We start from the raw sequence: 18,717 nt of genomic DNA on the forward strand, positions 1-18,717 counted from the left end.
GGATGGGGCTAGGCACTGTACATACATTAGTAACAGAATAGTCCTTGCCCCAAACAGTTTACATTCTCAAACGCCAATCCCTGCCAACAAGCTAAGCCTGTGCCTCCTTTCAACCACATGAATAGTCCCATTGAAGTCAATGCAACTACTCAAGCGATTACAGTGTGCTGCCTGCCATGCTGATCGCTATTGTTTCATTGTTTCCTCACACTCCCCCATCTGCCTGGATCCATTTCTTGTCTCACACTTAGATTGGAAGCCCTTTGGGGCAGGGACCGTCTCTTAGTTCTGTGTTTGTACAGCGCTTAGCACGATGGGATGCGTCTGCAGGATTGGAGGCTAAACGAGAGCCCGTCAATTATTTTAAAAAATTAAAAGGAACGTCAGATACTACATCTACCCCTGCATCAGATTGCCAGTTTTTGCGGTTTTACAACACTTCCCCCCCCCGCCCACCTTTAAATAAAGGTCTCCCTGTGGGTGAGACCCACAGAAAACAAGTGAAACTGATGGCAACTTTACAAGAGAAGTCATGAAACTGACTATACACAAAGTACTGTCAACTGCATAAAGTAATCTTCTAATCCCTGTTCTAGGCTCCCCAGTTCAATAAATCCATTTAAGAATGCTCTTTAAATCCACCCCGATTCAGCAAAGTACTTATGCACGTGCTTGACAGATTTAAATGGGACTTATGCATGTGCTCAATTTCTTCACTAAATAGGGACAGACTGCTGATTTAGGGCCATAGCAATCTTAGCAGTTACTTGTAACAGCACGTAAAACATTTTCAGACAGAAGTGTGATTTTCTAAGCTGATGGACTCTGTTTAAGTGCCTTTCCTCCCCTTATTATATGACCCAGAATACCTTCCTATTTAAAAGCAGTAAAAGCTGAAATCTAGTAAAAGAATAATAAATAAATAACTATTAGGAACTGAAAGGGCATCTAGATATACAGTAATTGGGCAAAGAGCTTGTTTTTTTCCCCCCTTCATCATATACCTCTATCTTCTACATACACTTTGCTATGCTTTTTCAATAACTTTCCTCTTAAAAAAAAGTCAAATTCCCCTAATGTCTTGGATTTCACAACATTTGGGAGAAAATCACCAGAGTCAACAGCCAAAAAAAAAAAAAAATCCATTACATTAACTGGCCTGTCACTGGCAGTGACAAATAAATGAATTTGATGGTTATAGATCAGTCATTACTGGATCTACCCTCAGGCTGTAAAATGCTGAGCACTTTGCAGACAACACGTACTCAATTTGGAGAGAGAGTGAAACATGCCAGGGTATTGGCCACCCTACTTCTCTTCACCTCTCCCTCTTCCACACCCTGTCCCCAACTCACCCTCACCAAAGGCTGGTGCAGGGGGGAAAAAAAAGGTGTCTTGGAAGAAACTGGAGGGGGGGGGGGGAGGTATAGAAAAGGGCAGGAAAGGAATAAGCCCACCAAAAAGGAACCCAATCCAGTCATCTCCAACTGGTTAGCAGCAAGTCAAAGGGAACATAAGTACATTGTCATCGTCACTGCAAATAGGAGCCCTAGGCATGGACCTCATTTTGTTAGGTGCTGTACAAACAGAACAAAAAGCCAGTCCCTGCTCCCAAGAGCTTACAAACACAAAAGACATCCCTAGGCAGTGATAACGGGGAGACATCTATTATACCCAAATTCACAACAGTCTCTTGGTATTATAGACAATTGGAGTGTTTTACTTTGTGCCTGGGGAGAAGAAAGAAATGTTTATTTCTCAAAACAAAAAAAGCCACATGCCCAGCTCAAAAACCCTACCCTTGATAAAGCCCGGGACATTTTGCCGAATGTAAAGCTTCAACGTGCATTGCTCAGTTTCATTCAACCAGAGGGGAAAAGTATTAAAGAGCATGGCTGATGCTGCATCCTGGATGGGTCATCAGCAACTGAATTTGAACCTGGGACTTCTGGATCTTAAACTGTGAGCCTCAACTGCTGGAGCGAAAAGATCTAGCTCCGTCCGGCAAGGCTGTAGCAGGCTCATCCACCACTGTGTGTGGCCCAGCTGTCAATAGAGGGAGACAGAGCACCATGCTTCATGGGTATGGGCTACACGCATCCACTGGCTGGGGAAATTCATCTGGGTTACCCAGAGTAAGTGGATTACACAAGCATTCATTGAACAGGCTATGTAGGAACTGGCCACTAGCAGCCTACCAGCTTTACTGAGCACCGACTTCACACTACTCAGCATGCACAAGGAACAGCTGGAGAAGAAGTACTAGTTTTATTACTTTAAAAAAAAAAAGTGACCCAAAAAAAAGGAATCGTTTCCCTCTCGTCCATTTACAAACAGGAAGAAAGTCACAAGGAACAAGTCTGACTGCGCTGCTCCACTACAGGCTGGTGGGGAAGAAAGGGAGAAGAGTCTTGAGTTCTGCTCGTGTGTTTAATTCCCATTCTTGTGAAAAATACAGCAAATTCCACCTCTCACCCTTTACTTCAGTAACGCTGGGAAGCAGTGGGGCAAATCACGGAGCATATAGAACAGAGTGCAACAGGAACCACCACCAAATGCTTGGCTATCATAATGCCACTGCAAGGTGAATGCTGTATAAGAAAACAGACAATCCGGCTTGGATTTACACAGCTGTCCAAGGGACTTAGACACCTGATTTCCATTAAAATTAAAGGGGGGTAGGCATCCAAACCCCCTAGACAGCTTGACAATCTAGCCTGTATATTTATTCTGGCAGGACATGCTCTCTGCTTACTGCTTTGCAATAACTAGTAAATATATTAGAGTTTAATAATGCATGATCCAAATGAAAGGGAAGGCTACAAAATTTAGCTTTTCAATCAGAATGGAGGGGAGGGGAGGGTGTGCGTGATTACACGCTTATGTTCCACATGCCCAGACAGCGATCTGCCTGCTTACATGGCTAGCTGGGAGACTACCTACCCACGCAGAAGCATGTGTGCCCATTTGCACACAGTAATTCAAAGCAAGAAATCAGCTGACAATCTGTCCACTGAATAGCATCCAAGGTTGAAATAAGGCTCTGTCAGGTTATTTTAAATAAAGCTCAACGCTCTCTTAAAAGGTTGAAATGAGACATGCTTCCCTGGCGCATCCAGACCAACACACAAAATCCTCTCAGGTTAAAATCTTTTCACTGTTTTGCAACTGAACTGTCATCTGGGATGATGTGCCCAGGTCATCTGTGGATGGCATTATTTAATTTGAAATACAATCCTGAAAATGTAATGACCTCCACTCTGGGTTGACAACAGGCACAGAACCCAGGATATTCAGCACCAAGAGCGCAAGCCTCTACTATTTGAGCTGAAGGAGTAACTCCACTAGCTGGCAGCAACAGTAGGCTTGTCCTTTGTGTAGACCATCTACTGGAGAAAAACATAACACTTAAGTCAGCAGGTTACACTCAACAGTGTTTTGATACGTAATCTTCCCTGTGGCGAGTGGTCCGATCTACTCCACCTGCTAGGACTATTCACAACAAGCAGCACTGGACCCTGATATCAAGTGTTTGTACCCTAAGGCCTGATCCTTTGAACACTTGGGCACATAACATGACTGCCATGAGTAGCCCCACTGATGTCAAGCTTCCACTGGAAACTTGTCTGCCTCTTTTTCATACAATGCTTTTCACATTTTCCAAGAGAGACAAAGAAGGACCCAGACATTGGAAAATACAGAAGAAGCAAATTAAATGAGATCGTTATCTTATCCCCCGCCACTTAATAAAGTAAAGTAATTTCTGCAAATGTGTACATACACACACAGAGTTTATTCCTGTTTATCTGAATAAAATCTATGTCCCCTGTGCTATTCAGATAAACAGGCATTTGGATAATCAAGAGGGCATCGAACAAGCTCTGCCTTTCAACAAGAAACAGCTGGACTTCCCTGCTGTCACTATACATGTGCAGTAACAGCAAGGCAACAGACTCCCTAGCACCCAGGCTCCTCCTGCAGCTGCCCAGCTCGGTGCACGCCCCAGCACTGGCTCTTGCAGGCTGCCTGGGGAGCACAGAGGCCCTGCTGAAAAGGGAGCTGGGCACCTCAGTGCTGTAGTCCCCAGGGCACTCGGGGGGGCTGCTGCAGCAGCCAGAGCCTAAAATATGACACCGAACAGACCAAGAGGTAAGGTGTGGGCAGGAGATGGGCATGCAGGCAACTGGGCACAGGTGTCAGGGAATTGCATGCTGACAGCTGGGCAGGGTGGCAAACTGGGGGGTTGCACACAGGCATTTGTCTTGTGGACAGGCCTGTCGGGGAACAAGGAAGAGATTCGGATAATGCGGAGGTTGGGATAATAGGGTTTTTCTCTCTCTCTCTAAAAAACCCTCAACTGTTAGTGTCCTTATTGTTAACAATGGGAATGAAAGAATTTGGTTTTTTTTCTCCCAGGTACATATTGTTTTCTTTTTAAAAGATTTTCAGGTTAGTAATGCTATAAATTCTCCATTATTTCAATGTTCCTTTCAGAAGCTGGAAGTTAATCAGAATTTTTACCGGGTAACAGCAGCAACTGCAAGACTGTATTTGTCTATTTCCTTCATCTCAGTATTAGCCAGATTCTAGAGACTCAACAAGTTTTAAACCCCGGCAGCAAAATTTCTTAAAACAATGGCTGCAAGTTGCCCTAGCCTTCACAAGAAGAGTAGGATTACACATTATGGTGTAATCCATTAGAAGCAAATGCCTAGAGATCTGCTACGGTCATTCTACAAAAGAGGGGAAGAATTCTCAGCTGTTACAGCCTGCCACTTCTCGCTCAGTAACTGATCTGCATCATCACTGAGGTGTCAAATCCTGAAGACACAGGTAAGGGAGCCCAAAGGAAAATGTGTTATCACAACCCTGTTTGAAAGGCAGCAATTGGCCACCTCTAAACATTCGTTTGATTGGAGCATCACAAGGGGCGGAAAAAAAAAACCTTTTAAAAAATAATTCGTAGACGCAAAAATAATTTAAGTGCAGAAATAAGCTAAGTACGTGAACTGGCAAAGGGCCGCACATAATCCTAATGTTACCATATTCCATCTCTGCGCTGACAGAACGTCAACAGTAAATTCACTCTTTGAACAGCCCAACACGCCACCTCGGAAGGTTGGCTCGACAGGTCAAAAGGCCTACTGCCAGAGAGGTGAGGAGAGCACTGCTGCATGTTACTTGTGACTGAGAACGGGGAACATTCCACCAGCTTCCACCAATATATTTCAACAACAATCACTTTAGAGCGCAAAAAGCTCCTGTTTCAAAAAAGAATTGATATGATACTAAACATAACAGGAAGATGAACTACTGAGAAAAAACTCACAAAAAGGTAGACATTTCATTAACGGCATTAATCTCTATGGACTCAAGCATCAACTAGTTAATTCGATTGAAGCACAGTTGCATTTTAACACTGAACATTTACTGCTCAACTAGGACAGGCGAACTGCTATACTCTAAAGCCTTAATTCAACAGCTAATTTAAAAAAACAGGTCAAAACAGGTTTTTATTTATAAGATGTATTAAAGAATATTATGACAGCACTAATATTAAATCTGTTCTTTATTGCAACTAATTTACTGTGTGTTTCCTTCCAATTTTAAGCCTTTTTTTAAAAGAAAAACTAAAAAACACAACCTGCTAAATAAAAATTTGAATCCATTATTAAAGAGGACTGAATAAAAATCAGGATTAGATGTAAGCAAAATATGCTTAGCTTTCCATACAGGGTGGCTTCATGCTAAGAGTGGAAGCCTACATATGTTCCATCATTTGCCCCATAACTTAGAGATGTTTACTATCAAGATTTTTTTAAAAAATCCACTTGGCAAAGATGACCTGATTTTGCATTCAGATCTTTAATGTGGAAGAATATTTTTGGCAACAATCAAAAATTAACTCACTCAGATCCATAATACTCATTTATCATCATTACAAGCTTTTGCAAACAAACAATACTGACAGTACAGACAGCTTTGGTAACAGAAGACAATTAGAAATTGAAAGATGCTTTAAAAAAGAAAAGGTGCAGGGGAAACATATTATGAGGCAAGATGACCTTCATAATTTAATTTCAAGACTAGTTAGGACTTCTGTAGCTTTAAGGAATGCACTGTGTGAAACACAGCACTACTCAACAACATAATCCCAAAGCTATCAAACCCTACATAACACAAAACTCTTTGCTTAGTACAGAAATAAGCCAGCCCCCTCTTTTGTCATTAATTAGCATTAGCTACATCTTAAGAAAGTAAGAGCCCTCAAGGAAAGGTTTAAGTACATTTGTTTAGTTTTAATTTCTGCATGTAGATTTTTTTTTAAATTGCTATTACTCCTCTTGCTATATGCCCAGAGTTGTTAAATTACACATTTTCTTCTGGATGTGTGCTTTATACAGTATATAATGTTATAACATCATGCACTATTAAATTGCTCGCTCTCATGAGGGATTATGTACAATAAAAATATTCAGTTAAACTTGTTTAGGCAGTCTCTACCCACCAATTTCAACCACTATTCCCTTTTCGCCTGTGTCTACAGCTTCCTATTCGCCTCCCTCCCCACCCCCACTTCTTAATGAGGGGGCAGGACTAGAACAGAATACAGAAGCAATCCAGGTTGATTTTAATATATATCAATGTTGTATACCATTTGAATTAAGTTTTTGCAGTGGAGACAAAGCAAAAGAGAGGAAAGTTAACTGTAGAAACTCTTTTTCAGACTCAGACTTCGAAAGTCAAGTTAACTGATTGCATATTGGAATTTGAAAAACTGATCTACTGCTTTTGCAAAACAGAGTTCTAAATAGTAAGAACTGTTTCAATTCCACAAACAGGTCCTCCAGCACCAATGGTACCAAGATATATTTCAGAGATAGCATGCAGATGAAAGCTTCTCTGCACATGGCTAAAGTGTCTGTCCCAACATGGAAACTGACCACATTATAACAAAGTATGCCCTATAAGGAGCAGGTCACTATCCAATAAGACTAGTAGGATAAAAGACTTACAGCTCTTTGTTCATCCTTCTTGGAAAGGCATACCCAATGCTCATAAAAGTTCAGAGCTTCATACCAATCAAGAACTCATTACCCACCACTTATTAGTGCCCAAACACCTCTCAAAAGTTATACAAAAGAAAACTCACAAAGCATGAGGGCAGAGATTTATTCCCATCCATCAAAGCCAAGGAGCTCAAAGCTCAGCCTGAAACGAGCAAGAAACCCTGCACTTAAACCAAAAACTCTTCATAAATACTGTAGCAACATATGGTACAAAATACTGTAACAATTGTAAGTAACACAGCAATGCTCTCCCATTACAATGAGAAAAAGCTAAGACTCCTTCAGACTGGCACAAATGACTGGGACTCCGTAAGGAGACAGTTAAACTGGAGACATGTAATATCGCACAAAGCAGCTCTCCTGTCGTTTCACAGCCATATGCTGATACCCTTAAGACGCCATGCGCTCCAGCTTTAAAAGCTTTCATTGCCAATTCCCTGTTTGAAACCTGAACTGCCTGGCAACAATGACTCTGTGTGCCTAAAATCCTATTATTGATCCTCCTACTTACCTTAGGCTGTGCTCGTCGGGGAAATGCAACTTTAGGGTCAATCTGAGGGAAAAGAATGGGGAAAATCACGTTAATTTTTTTAAACCATTGAATTATTAATCCCTCATTTCTCAGGCTTAAAATTCAGCACACTGGACCTTCTAGAGCAATTTAGGAGCTAATGGACTATGGTCAGATTTAGAGTGGGACTGAATTGATCTGGTCTGTAAATGATATCTAGTGCATTCTATACTACAACTTACATGGTATACAAGATGCTCTGTACTACTTTTTGGGCTTGTGCCTCTCCAACAAGAGCTGGATGTTAAATATTACCAGCATATTCTGTAGATTTGTATAGAGATGGACTCCATTTTGGATCACAATCTTAATCTGCAAGTTTGTTCAGCTTTCAACACATGCCCCTGGGGGTTCTCTTTAAAAAAAAAAAAAAAAAAAAAAGCTCCCCATCCCCCCCACAATAAAAAGATACAAAACACTGATCCAAATTATTTACTTTTAAATTATTAGAATTATCTTGCTAAAACAACTGCAAAGATTACTTTTTATAAATTGCATTCCTAACTGATTTGCTTTACAGTTGACATCAAAGGACACAGGTGGGCAATAAAAAAAAAAAAAAATCCGTGAAGGGTTAAAAAAAAAAAAAAAAAAAGCACACCATATGAGTGCTAAACCTAGAAGAAACCACATTCTTAAAAGATTCATGCAGACTTTCTATGAAGGAGCTAACTAAACTAATCTTAAAAGGGAAAGCTGACTGCCACAGAAATAAAAAACCATGGTTTCATCCCTTGATACCTTATTTTTAGATGCAGGTTTACTGTCTGTTTTACTTCATAAGTTACACACAAAAAAAAAAAAAGCAGGTCCCCAGTTCAACAAGCCAGTCTGGCAATTTTAAAGCAACTTAAAAATAAGATGGCTTTAAATGACCACTGTTTCCTGCCATTCAAGGTGTTAAACAAAAAAATACACACCACCAGATTCATGGCTTGTTGTAAACAAAATAATGCCTCAAACTGCTACCTTTAAAGGAAAAAAAAAAACTAATGAAAGGTCTATATGCTGTTGAATTTTCTCCTCTTCTTTCAGCAGCATTTGCTCATAAACACATCCTTAATAAAAAGTTTTGAAAAATGGATGATTTAAGGGGAAAAACCATGTGTATAACTGCAGTAACATTTAACAGCTTCCAGTGTTACTTTTTTTTTAATATATCCAACTTAGATCCTGGCTTTGTTAAAGGATATTTTGAAATAAAAACTATTTTAAGGGAATATTAATTTAAGATTATTTTGTGGACAAGGAGTTGAGGGTTTTTAAACTAATGCTATCAGATGTTGCTTATGGTGATGTCACTGACAGGTAACCCACCACGTCACCCTATGTACCAGTAGTTTTAGTCAACTAAAATGTCAAAATTGTAAATGGTACAATCATTTAATACTCAATTCATAAATTAATTTCTCTATGTTATATAGAAGTGGGTTTTTTTTAAACATATACCTGAGAAATGAGTGATTACATGCCACTTTATTGTTCAAAAAATATAAAAAAGTCAAATCCTTTATCTAGAAAGCTACCCTTTTTCACAGAGATTATTATCTACAAATATATTCAGCACTGACTAGGTACTTGTCTACCAGGGAAATACAACAGGTGTGGATTTTCCATTGAGATACCCAAAGGCAGAAACAGCTACGCACATTTCTGTATCAGCCTCCAAAGTTATACTGTTTGTTTTTAAAAACAAGTTACCAAAAAGAGAAAGATAATTAAATAGACTCCAATCACACCACAATGGCATTATTGTAAAGTTTGGCACTGGCAAAAAGTTGTATCAGCCACCAAATTCTGAAGCACAAATACTCAGTTTACGGAGGCCAGTTCTCAAAGCAAAGGGGTCTTTACACCACAAGGAAAATATTAGGTTCAAATAACTTAATTTTTCTCGTTGGGAAACTTTTGGCGAAACGTCATTACACGTTTAAGGGAACACACAATCAGCATGGCAAATCCGTACCTTTTGCACATCCCTGTCAACTATTGAAACCACCAGCAAAAACAAAGTAAAACTTCTACCAAAAAAAAAATTAGTTAGTTAGATACAATTCTACTTACTGTATCTACAAGTCCTCTATGAAATGACTATAATACTATTTCTGATATGAATGGCCATTACCTAAACAAAGCTTTTAACGCAACAAGAGCGCCGTTTCCATGCCAATACCCAACCGATCTGATCTGCCTCCTGTGCTGAACGTTGAAACAGAGTCAAATGCTATGTTATACTAAAGAACAGTTACTATCATATGTCTACAAATAAATGGCTGAGTGAGAACTTGGCTGGTCTTACTTTTTGAAAAATGCTGTTGTTTTCATGGGTGGGTTCTGTTTAAGTAGAATCAATCACTGCAGCATAATCAAATCTGATGTAAGTTTATTTTTGTCTATTTCTTTGCCCTTCCCCTGCCCAGGAGCAAATTAAATACATTCCAGTGACTAAACTGCAACATAGGGCTAAGGGAAGGAGGTAAGAAATCATCAATAATAATTCTGGGTGAGCTTCTAGGTTGTAGTTGTTTTTTAATCTAGTTCAAGAAATGTTGCCTGCCTTATCTTATCTAAACTTATTCTTTTTGTTAAAAAAAAATCCAGATACAGTTGTATAGCAGAAATCTGGTGAGAGCTTAATCTCAGAGTTCAGTTGAATCAGTTATCTTGCCATATCTGATTAAACCTAAAATCAAATTATTAAGGAATGTGAAAGCATGAGCTACGTGTTCAGACAAGCCCAGCAGAATTTGCTGGGCAAATTAAAACACTACTTTCCACCTGCTTCTGTAGAGTTATTTTTTAAAATGCAAGTTAAAAAAAAAAAAAGAAAATATCATGCACTCATGTCGGGTTCAGTTCTGTTCTTTATTTAGCTATATTCGTCACAAAATAAGTCTTTAACAGCATTAAAACATAATCCCGCCAACCATCAACACTCATGTTGAAAGAAAACATTTAAGATCCAAAACATGTACCATAAAAGACAGTTACGAACAACAAAAACCACTTTACACATTTAGCAGATGTTCTGCCAGACACTTAAACCAAGAAGATTCGTCCCTTCCCAAAGTTCTGTCCCTTTCAGACAGCACTGTACCAAAAGCAATAATGACCTTTACTAGTGTCCTTTTTTCTAAGTTTGCTGAGGCTTATAACTGAAACCAAGTAACAAGACCCAAATGCCACTTTTTGGCATAGCACTGAGAGAAGAATTAAAACTAGGGTCTATCTGCATAAACACTTAGTGTCCACTGCCAGATCCAATACTGAAAATGTAACATGTGGGGCAAGTCATGTAATTTACATATGAAAAAAAAGCAAAAAAGTAACAAATTGGCTGACTCTTTTGTGCATTTTCCTGCATGATCCACTGGGGACATATTACAGTGAAAAGCTTCGCAAAAATGATAATCTATTATTTTTGCTTCTGTAGCACCTTTCCTCCAAAGAGCCCCAACCGTTTTACTACACTATCTTGTAAGTCTCACAACACCCTCCTCCCCCTTGCCTCCAAAAAAACCTACTTTGAGAAAGGGGAAATTGGAAGAACTTCAGAAACGTGTGTCATTCAAGGGTAAACCATCAACTCCCACAATAAGGTGTAAAAAAAAAAAAAAAAGAAAAAAGTTCCTACCAAGAGTGGCCTCTTTTTTTACTTATACACCATTCCTCTTCCCACCCCACCCCTCAAAAAAAGTTAGTTTTTTACTCTATGATATTGTTAATTTCACTGTGAGGCTGGAGGATCATGATCAGGATTTGTAGTGATGGTAAAAAAAAGTTGTTGTTTTTTTTTTTTTTTTTAAAGTGACAGCTTTTCAAAGTTAAAAGTGAAATCTGAAAAACGATCAGAATGAACATCTCGCTCAGGGACAGTTTTATGTTGAGTTTTAAAAAAAAAAAAAAAAACCAAAAACTGCAACTCCAGCAAACCAAACAAAAAGGGCACTGTCCCTTTAAATAAGCCTGTCACAGTCATAACATTGCAGGAAATAAAGGACACATTAAAACAACAACACACATAACATACCGTCTTGGAATCTAATTCATGATGGGGCTGAGCTAATACTTTATCTACACTTGCCGGATCAGCAAACGTAACGAAACCGAAGCCTCTGAAATGAGACAAAGAACAAGGTGTGGGGGAAGAGAACATAAGAGCTAGACCAAAACAAACAAACAAAAAAAAGCCTAAGAAAAATAAATAACAGTTTCTTCCTTTCCCCATCTGCCCCCTCCCACTGAAAAATATCTCAGATTCAGAAGGGAGGAGATAATGTAGGTCTCTCCAATCCCACCTCCCCTTCACCTTTCAACCCCCTCTTCATGCTTTGTTTTAAACTGGAGCACACAGGACTGGGGTGTTGTGATCACCGTCAGAGAGAGGGGAAACCAAAGATACTTTAAAAACAAAAAAACAACAAATACAACTGTTTGCAAAGTGTACCCAGCAAAAATTGGTATATTTGTGTTCTATTTAGAGTACCTCACAATTAATCAAAGATGAAAGGGCAATTAAAATGACAGTGCAAAGGGGGGGAAATCAAATAAACAGGTCACAATCAATAGTCTTCAGCGTTTTGTTTAGGGGATGGGAAAGTTTATTAAAAAAAATCATTTTCAGCTAAAAATGTATAAACAAATTCCTTGGTACTTTTGGACAATATATATACACACACACAAAGAGATAACTTTAAAACTTTGATTGTAAAACAAATGAAATTAAAAAGAGAAGGAGAATTTACCTGGAACGTTTTGTGGTAGGGTCCCTCATGACCATACATTCTCTAATTTCTCCAAATTTGCTAAAATAGTCTCTAAGGCTATCTGTAGAGAGAGAAGGAAAGAGAGAGGAGAGAGAGAGAGAGAGAGAAGGGGGGGAAGAAGAGAAATAAAAGCAAATGCAATTCTGATCACTCAAGGAGTTTTAATTTGTGGTGGGATGGAGGGGGGGTGTTTTGCATTTCTTTTTAAAGGCGCGCGCGCACACACAATTTAAGGTCGAATAGAGGACTCGACAAAGGCTTTGCTATGGGGGGGGAATACAGATCTACAACCTTGTTCAGGAGAAGAAGTGTGTGTGGTGTGAGGGGGGGGACCCCAACGACGAGAGGTAACTGAACGGGGATAACAAAGAGCAATAAAGCAGCCAGGGTTGAGGGTGGGTGGGGGGTTGGGCCCCACCCCACCCCCACACACACATACCCTGTCCCTTACCTGGTGAGGTTTGCCAGCTCAGGCCTCCAATAAACATTTTACTGGAAGAAGAAAACAGAACAGAGTTAAGCACAGATGTCAGATCGGCCATTTTGACGTGTAACTTACAAAAGCTAAAAGGAAGAGAGAGAGAGAGAGTGCGCTGGGGGGGGGGGAAGAAGGGAGGGGAGGAGGGGTGAGGGAGGGGGGCAGTTCAGTGCAACCCACCCAAGGTGAGCAACTCAGGGACAGGGGGGCACCAGAAGCGCCGGCATGGCTCTGCCTTCGGGGCTCTCTTCTCTGCCCCTCGTCCCCCCCACCCCAACACCTAGCCAAGGAAATCATATCAAGTGGGGATGGTGGCGGGAGGGGGGGGGGGCTGGTAAACTTACCCAGGGTCGTGCTGGGAGTCGTTTGGGCTTCCAGAGGTAGCTTGGCTCCCATCTGCCTCCATGTCTGCAAAAACCCACAGTGATCCTGAGCAGCGCAGAGCGAAAGCCCCTGAAGAAACCCCCACCACCCTCCCCCCCCCCCTTTTTTTTTCTTTTTTTCTTTTTTTTTTTTCCTTCTCCTACCAGAGAATATTACTGGAGAGAGGAGCCGGGGAAGCAGCCAGATCCGTCACACGTGGGATCAGCTTAGCTCAGCTCCTTCCCTCCCCCCCATCTACCATCCTCTCCTCCCTCCATCTCCTGCTCCCTCCTCCTTCTCTCCCCCCTCCCCTCCCCTGAACGCACATGGGGCGGAGTTCTAGAACGTAATGTAACCCATTCGGAGGACGTCATCAGTCTCAGCACTGCCCTTCTCTCTCCCCCCCGCCCCAGCCCCCCAAGCGGCTCTCACAGTCTCTGACCGTGACCCGGATCCTTCAGCTGCCTCTTCGCAGGGCTGGAGAGAAGGCTGCTAACCTCGCTCGACTGTAGGCATGGTCCATCTATGCCAGGGAGCCCAGCTGCCTGCAAAGCGGGTGGGGGGGGAATACAGGAGGAGCCGCTGTTCATCCTCTTGGAGTCTATAATAAATAAGAACAACCTTGCAACTAAAGCAACCTGTCTTGGAGCCTTTGCTAATCAGAGTGACCGCCCCCCCACAAAAAAAAAAAACAACAAAAAACCTCCACTGACGCAAGGGTCAGTCTGAGACATTTTAAAAGAAGAGGATAGTCTACACACCCCAAAAAATGACAAATAAGCTTTATAAATAGCTTACTGTAACAAGATCTTTCAAGGCAAGTGTCCTGTCTTTGCATCAGTTCATGCAGCACTTGGCACACTGGGTCCGGATTCTGACTGTTAATGAAATAGAAACAACACATCATCATCATCATTTTCAATTCATCCCCAAAGGCCTAATGCTGGAGTCTGTTCTCAGTCAAAATCTCTATCTGCTACAGGGCCAGTTTTGCATGCCACTGCAAGATCAAACCCCTGCCCCCCCCAGAATGAGGGAGACTTGGATGAGGGCTTCCTGCTCTTCCCAGCATCACTCTTTCTATTCTCTCCTTTAATAAAGAATCTTACTGACCTGAAGGAAATAATTGGGTGAGGAGGGGGAAAAAAAGTTTGTGACCTCTTCAAATAAATTATATTTCATTGTCAAGTGAGAAGATGTGAAACATAGTGCCGAACATGTGTATGCAAGCCATGGCCCCAGTCTGTTCATGGTACCAAAGTTAAGCACATGCGTGTTTGCAGAATCAGGGTCTTCCTGCTAAATACACACACACACGCAGAGCTAGTTTCTAACTTCTTTACAGCAGGATTCTGCATGGAATTCATAAATCAAAAGGAAGCATTGTCTAGTGATTAAATCACAAGGCTGGAAGTCTGGGTTCTTTTCCCTAGTCTGCCACTGTCTCACTGTGTGACCTTGGTCAAGCTATTTGACCTCTCTGTGCTTCAGCTTCCTATCCTGACGATGGGGATAACAACAACTACCTCAAAAGGCATCTTGTGCAGCCTAATTCAGCTCTTTACTCAGGCAAACCCACTTGTGTCCCATTGTGCCCAGATTTGACACAGTGTGTTTTAAAGCACTTTGACAGACTCAGATGGAAAATGCTCTAGAAATGCCAACTATTATCATAATTATATAAGGTTAAAGCAATCAGTTCCACCTAAAGTGAGAACAGTGTAGTATGAATGCAGGCTATGTGCCCAAGAGGACAGCATTTTGCTTGCATTGCTAAGGTCTATGTTGTCAGAAATGTCCATTGATTTTGAGTGCCTCACTCTGTCTTAAAATGGGCACAGCATACCTCAGGGTCCCAAAATCAGAAGACACGTTTGAAAATATACACCTGTGAGCAGTAAAATTTTTAGATGTTTTGTTAGCAATTATTTAGTAACTATTTTTTAAAATATGCATAATGTTTCCATCAAGTTTCACCTAGAGGTACTTGAAACGCGTTCTCACTGAAGAAACAGAAGCCCTGATCCTGCAAAGACTTGTATGAATATGCCTAACTTTACACATTGTGAATAATCTTATTGACTCACTAAAAGTGTGTATATTTAAGCATGAGCCTTTGCAGTATGAGGACCCAAAACTCACATTGCTGTATTAAAGAAACACTATTAATTTTTGTATTGTGATACTGACTCATTTAAAAAAAAAAATCAAACTTCTGATACAACACCCTTTATATGATACAAAATTCAGGACATATTGTATACTGTAAATTCTTTCTTAAAATATATTTGTACCACTGTTTTTCTGCTCCCCTGCTCATATTTATAAGGGTCTTTACAGCAAGGGAAAATGGGGGGCGGGGAGGGGGAGGCTGACAGGAACAACTCCAAGTTGCCATTGTGAGAGGGAGGAATTGAAATGGACTATCAGCAAAACAAAAACTGACAAACACAGAGTTGTCAAATGCACAAAGTAAAGCAGAGAGGGGCAGGGGGAAAGTGGGGGGGAATAGAGTAAAATCATTTTTTCTCTAAACCTCTTTCAGATTTTAGATATTCTTCATAATAATCCCAGGGAAATTACCAGCCAGAAACATGATTCTCAAGATGACATTGCCCCTTTAATCTTTCTGACCATGATGCAAAATTTTTTAAGGAATGCTGTCTGTCAAGCTAAAAATCCTGGGACAAATTCTGCACGCAGATATAAGTCACTCCAATGAAGCCAGTCATAACTAAGAAAAGAATTTGGACTCGTGTATTTAAAAAGTATCTTACCTGTGTTACCAATAATATCATAGAAAATCAAAAGTCAAATTATTTGTAAAATATAGGGTTCATCTGTGCTGCTTGTTTCCTTTTTGCATTTTATTCAGCTTGGGTGATTTAAGTAGACAGGTCAGTTTCACTCTGTCGATAGTAATTTTTTCTGTCGGGTTCTCCTGCACTGGCACAGCACTTTTGTATTTAGGTTTCCAGCTACAACACATCTGAAGTGAGCTGTAGCTCACGAAAGCTTATGCTCAAATAAATTGGTTAGTCTCTCAGGTGCCGCAAGTCCTCCTTTTCTTTTTGCGGATACAGACTAACATGGCTCCTACTCTGAAACAACACATCTAACGTTAAGCAAACCTCTATTCCCTTTAAAGGGAACAGGAGCAAGGAGCGTTTTTCATCTTCAAAGTGCTTTATGAACTTTAAAAGCTAGAATGTCTGTTAGGTGGGGAAAAACCATGTAGGGGACAGAAAAGTATCCTGGTATTTCTACTGTGTTGTCTCATCAGCTGCGGGTTTTGTTCCACATGGAACTGGCAGAAGGGTAGGTGCACTAAGGCCAGGGAGTTGAGGAATTATGACTGTGCTCTGTCTCCCTGCCAGATGCTGCCTTACGCTCCCCTAAGGGCTATGTGGTTTTGTTGTGGGCCAGGACACCTGTATGCTGAGTGGTGGCACATGTCTCTCTGCAATTGAATGGTTATTTTATTTCAGAGACAAAATTGCTCATGTTCACCGGTCCACTCACTACCCATACTCAAAACACCATCCCTGGATGTTAGTGACCTCGAAAATCACTGTTCAGTGAGGAAGCATGGTTTATACTGGATAGAAAACTGAGCCAGAAGTTAGAAAATCTGAGTTCTCCTCCCAACTCTGCTGCATAACCTCAGGCAAAGTCACGCCCCTCTCTGTGCCTCAGCTTACCACAATGGTCAAATGCAGACGTTAATATGTACCCTCCTTTGTAAAGCACTAAAGAGCTACAATGAAAAGTGCTAGCTAAAAGAGCCACCCTCCCTTTTCTAAGCAAGCCAAAACCAAACTCCAGTGCCATCTGGCAGCTGCCTGGCTCCCTGTCAGTCAGGGTTCTCACCAGGGCATGGTACAGTGACACCACTTGCTGCTCTGGTACCTGAATGCCATAGATGATGGACAAATACAGCCATACTCATTGGACCTCTCAGTGGCATTTGAAATCACTGCTCCAAGAAAAAGGGGCAGTGAATGGAAATGCTCTGAAATGGTGCAATATCCCCTCTTCGACTGAGCCTGAAGGGTTGTTCCCAACAACCATCCTTCCATCTCCAGATGCACCTCAGCTAGAATCCCAGAAGGCTCGTGTTGTTCATTGTCTCTGTAGGGCCATTGGTGGGGCTGGTGAGGACAACTCCTGCTGAAGTGACAGCCATCGCCGAGCCACACCCGAACTGCTCGTGGTGCCACAAGTCCAAATTCTTGACCAGTTCATATGTTAAACAGGTATCAAATAAAGGAAGGTATTTTCAAAGACTAGGTATGAAATTCCCACTGAAAGTCAATGGGATCTGGGCACCAGAGCCTGCCCCTAAACTGCCTGTCTCATTATCTGAAGTGTAAGCCACATCAGTTACAAAGGAATAGTCTCCCAGTTTCCCATTGTGCATAAGATTTTGCATAATCTCTTCATGATGTTGCTGCACCCTCAGACGAAGGCACGGACATTTGTATTTCCACGATCGCCAAACATTATTACAACTGTCATGTTAATTTCCTGTGTGTTTGCAGGAGGCTTGGTTTTTTTCCAGTTACAGGGCTCAACACAGGGATAATGGGCTGAAATTCTAAGGCCTGTCTTACACAAGAAGTCGGAATAGATGATCAGATGGTCCCTTCTGGCCTTAAAATCTGTGAATCCATGATTTCTCCCTCTCTCCCCTCCTGCTTTTGTGTACTTGTTACAGGGGTAATACAGATAAAGATGAGAGAGAACCCTAATGGCTGGGTCAACACACATTTTTTGTCCTGGTAGAACACCTGTAAGGGGTATGATTTTTACACTCATATAATAATTATATGAGTGTAACTCTTAGCGTGGACATGGTTGTATCAGTATAAAAGTGCCTTACATCAGTATGTAGTTTATTCTCCTTCCCACATGGGAATAGCTACGACATTGACATAATCACCTTTAGAACAGTATAACTGTGTCCACACTTGAGAGTTGCACTGCTTTAACTATCCCATTACGGTTAAAGTGATACAATGTGTGTGTAGCCCAGGCCTAAGATGATAAAATGTCTAGATAAGGAATTCACTGACAGGGACACAGGGTTCTATTCTGCAGTACATAGTCAAGCAAAACTCCCACTGTCGTTAAAGAATCGCAATACAATGGCAGCTAGGAAAACTGCAGGACTGGGGACCGTAGTGCCACCAAGACAAATTCTGCCCATATTTACCCCACATTAAATCTAGAATAACTCGAACTGAGCTGTAGCTCACGAAAGCTCATGCTCAAATAAATTGGTTAGTCTCTAAGGTGCCACAAGTACTCCTTTTCTTTCTACAGAAGTGAATGGTATTACTCCAGATTTACCCCTGTGTAAATGGGAGCAGAACCTGCTCCTGTGTGTACAAAATGAGTAGCTTGCATACCCAGCGGGTGGAAGACCGGGAGATTGCAGCAGAGAAAGCAACTACAAGGAGGGTGTTA

The 18,717-nt window shown here is 41.1% G+C and overlaps 1 protein-coding gene across 12 annotated transcripts in view; it reads right to left on the bottom strand.

Annotated features, from left to right (window-relative positions):
• The window catches only part of MSI2 (musashi RNA binding protein 2), a 389,199-nt gene that overhangs the window by 368,528 nt on the left and 1,954 nt on the right, over positions 1-18,717 (bottom strand). For 2 of the 12 annotated variants that reach the window (XM_043531405.1, XM_043531404.1), the window contains exons 2-8: positions 14,047-14,126; positions 13,691-13,849; positions 13,230-13,293; positions 12,859-12,899; positions 12,387-12,468; positions 11,672-11,756; positions 7,582-7,623 (exon numbers count right to left, since the gene is read on the bottom strand). In XM_043531405.1, coding sequence (XP_043387340.1) covers positions 7,582-7,623; positions 11,672-11,756; positions 12,387-12,468; positions 12,859-12,899; positions 13,230-13,293; positions 13,691-13,849; positions 14,047-14,086 — 513 coding nt within the window. In that variant the 5' untranslated portion in view covers positions 14,087-14,126. Of the gene's footprint in view, positions 1-7,581; positions 7,624-11,671; positions 11,757-12,386; positions 12,469-12,858; positions 12,900-13,229; positions 13,562-13,690; positions 13,850-14,046; positions 14,127-18,717 lie in introns of those variants that run through there. The other 10 variants (XM_037880473.2, XM_043531403.1, XM_037880478.2 and 7 more) reach the window with 10 other exon arrangements.

This window comes from Chelonia mydas, chromosome 17 (assembly GCF_015237465.2).
Source record: "Chelonia mydas isolate rCheMyd1 chromosome 17, rCheMyd1.pri.v2, whole genome shotgun sequence".
Classification (NCBI taxonomy): domain Eukaryota; kingdom Metazoa; phylum Chordata; order Testudines; family Cheloniidae; genus Chelonia; species Chelonia mydas.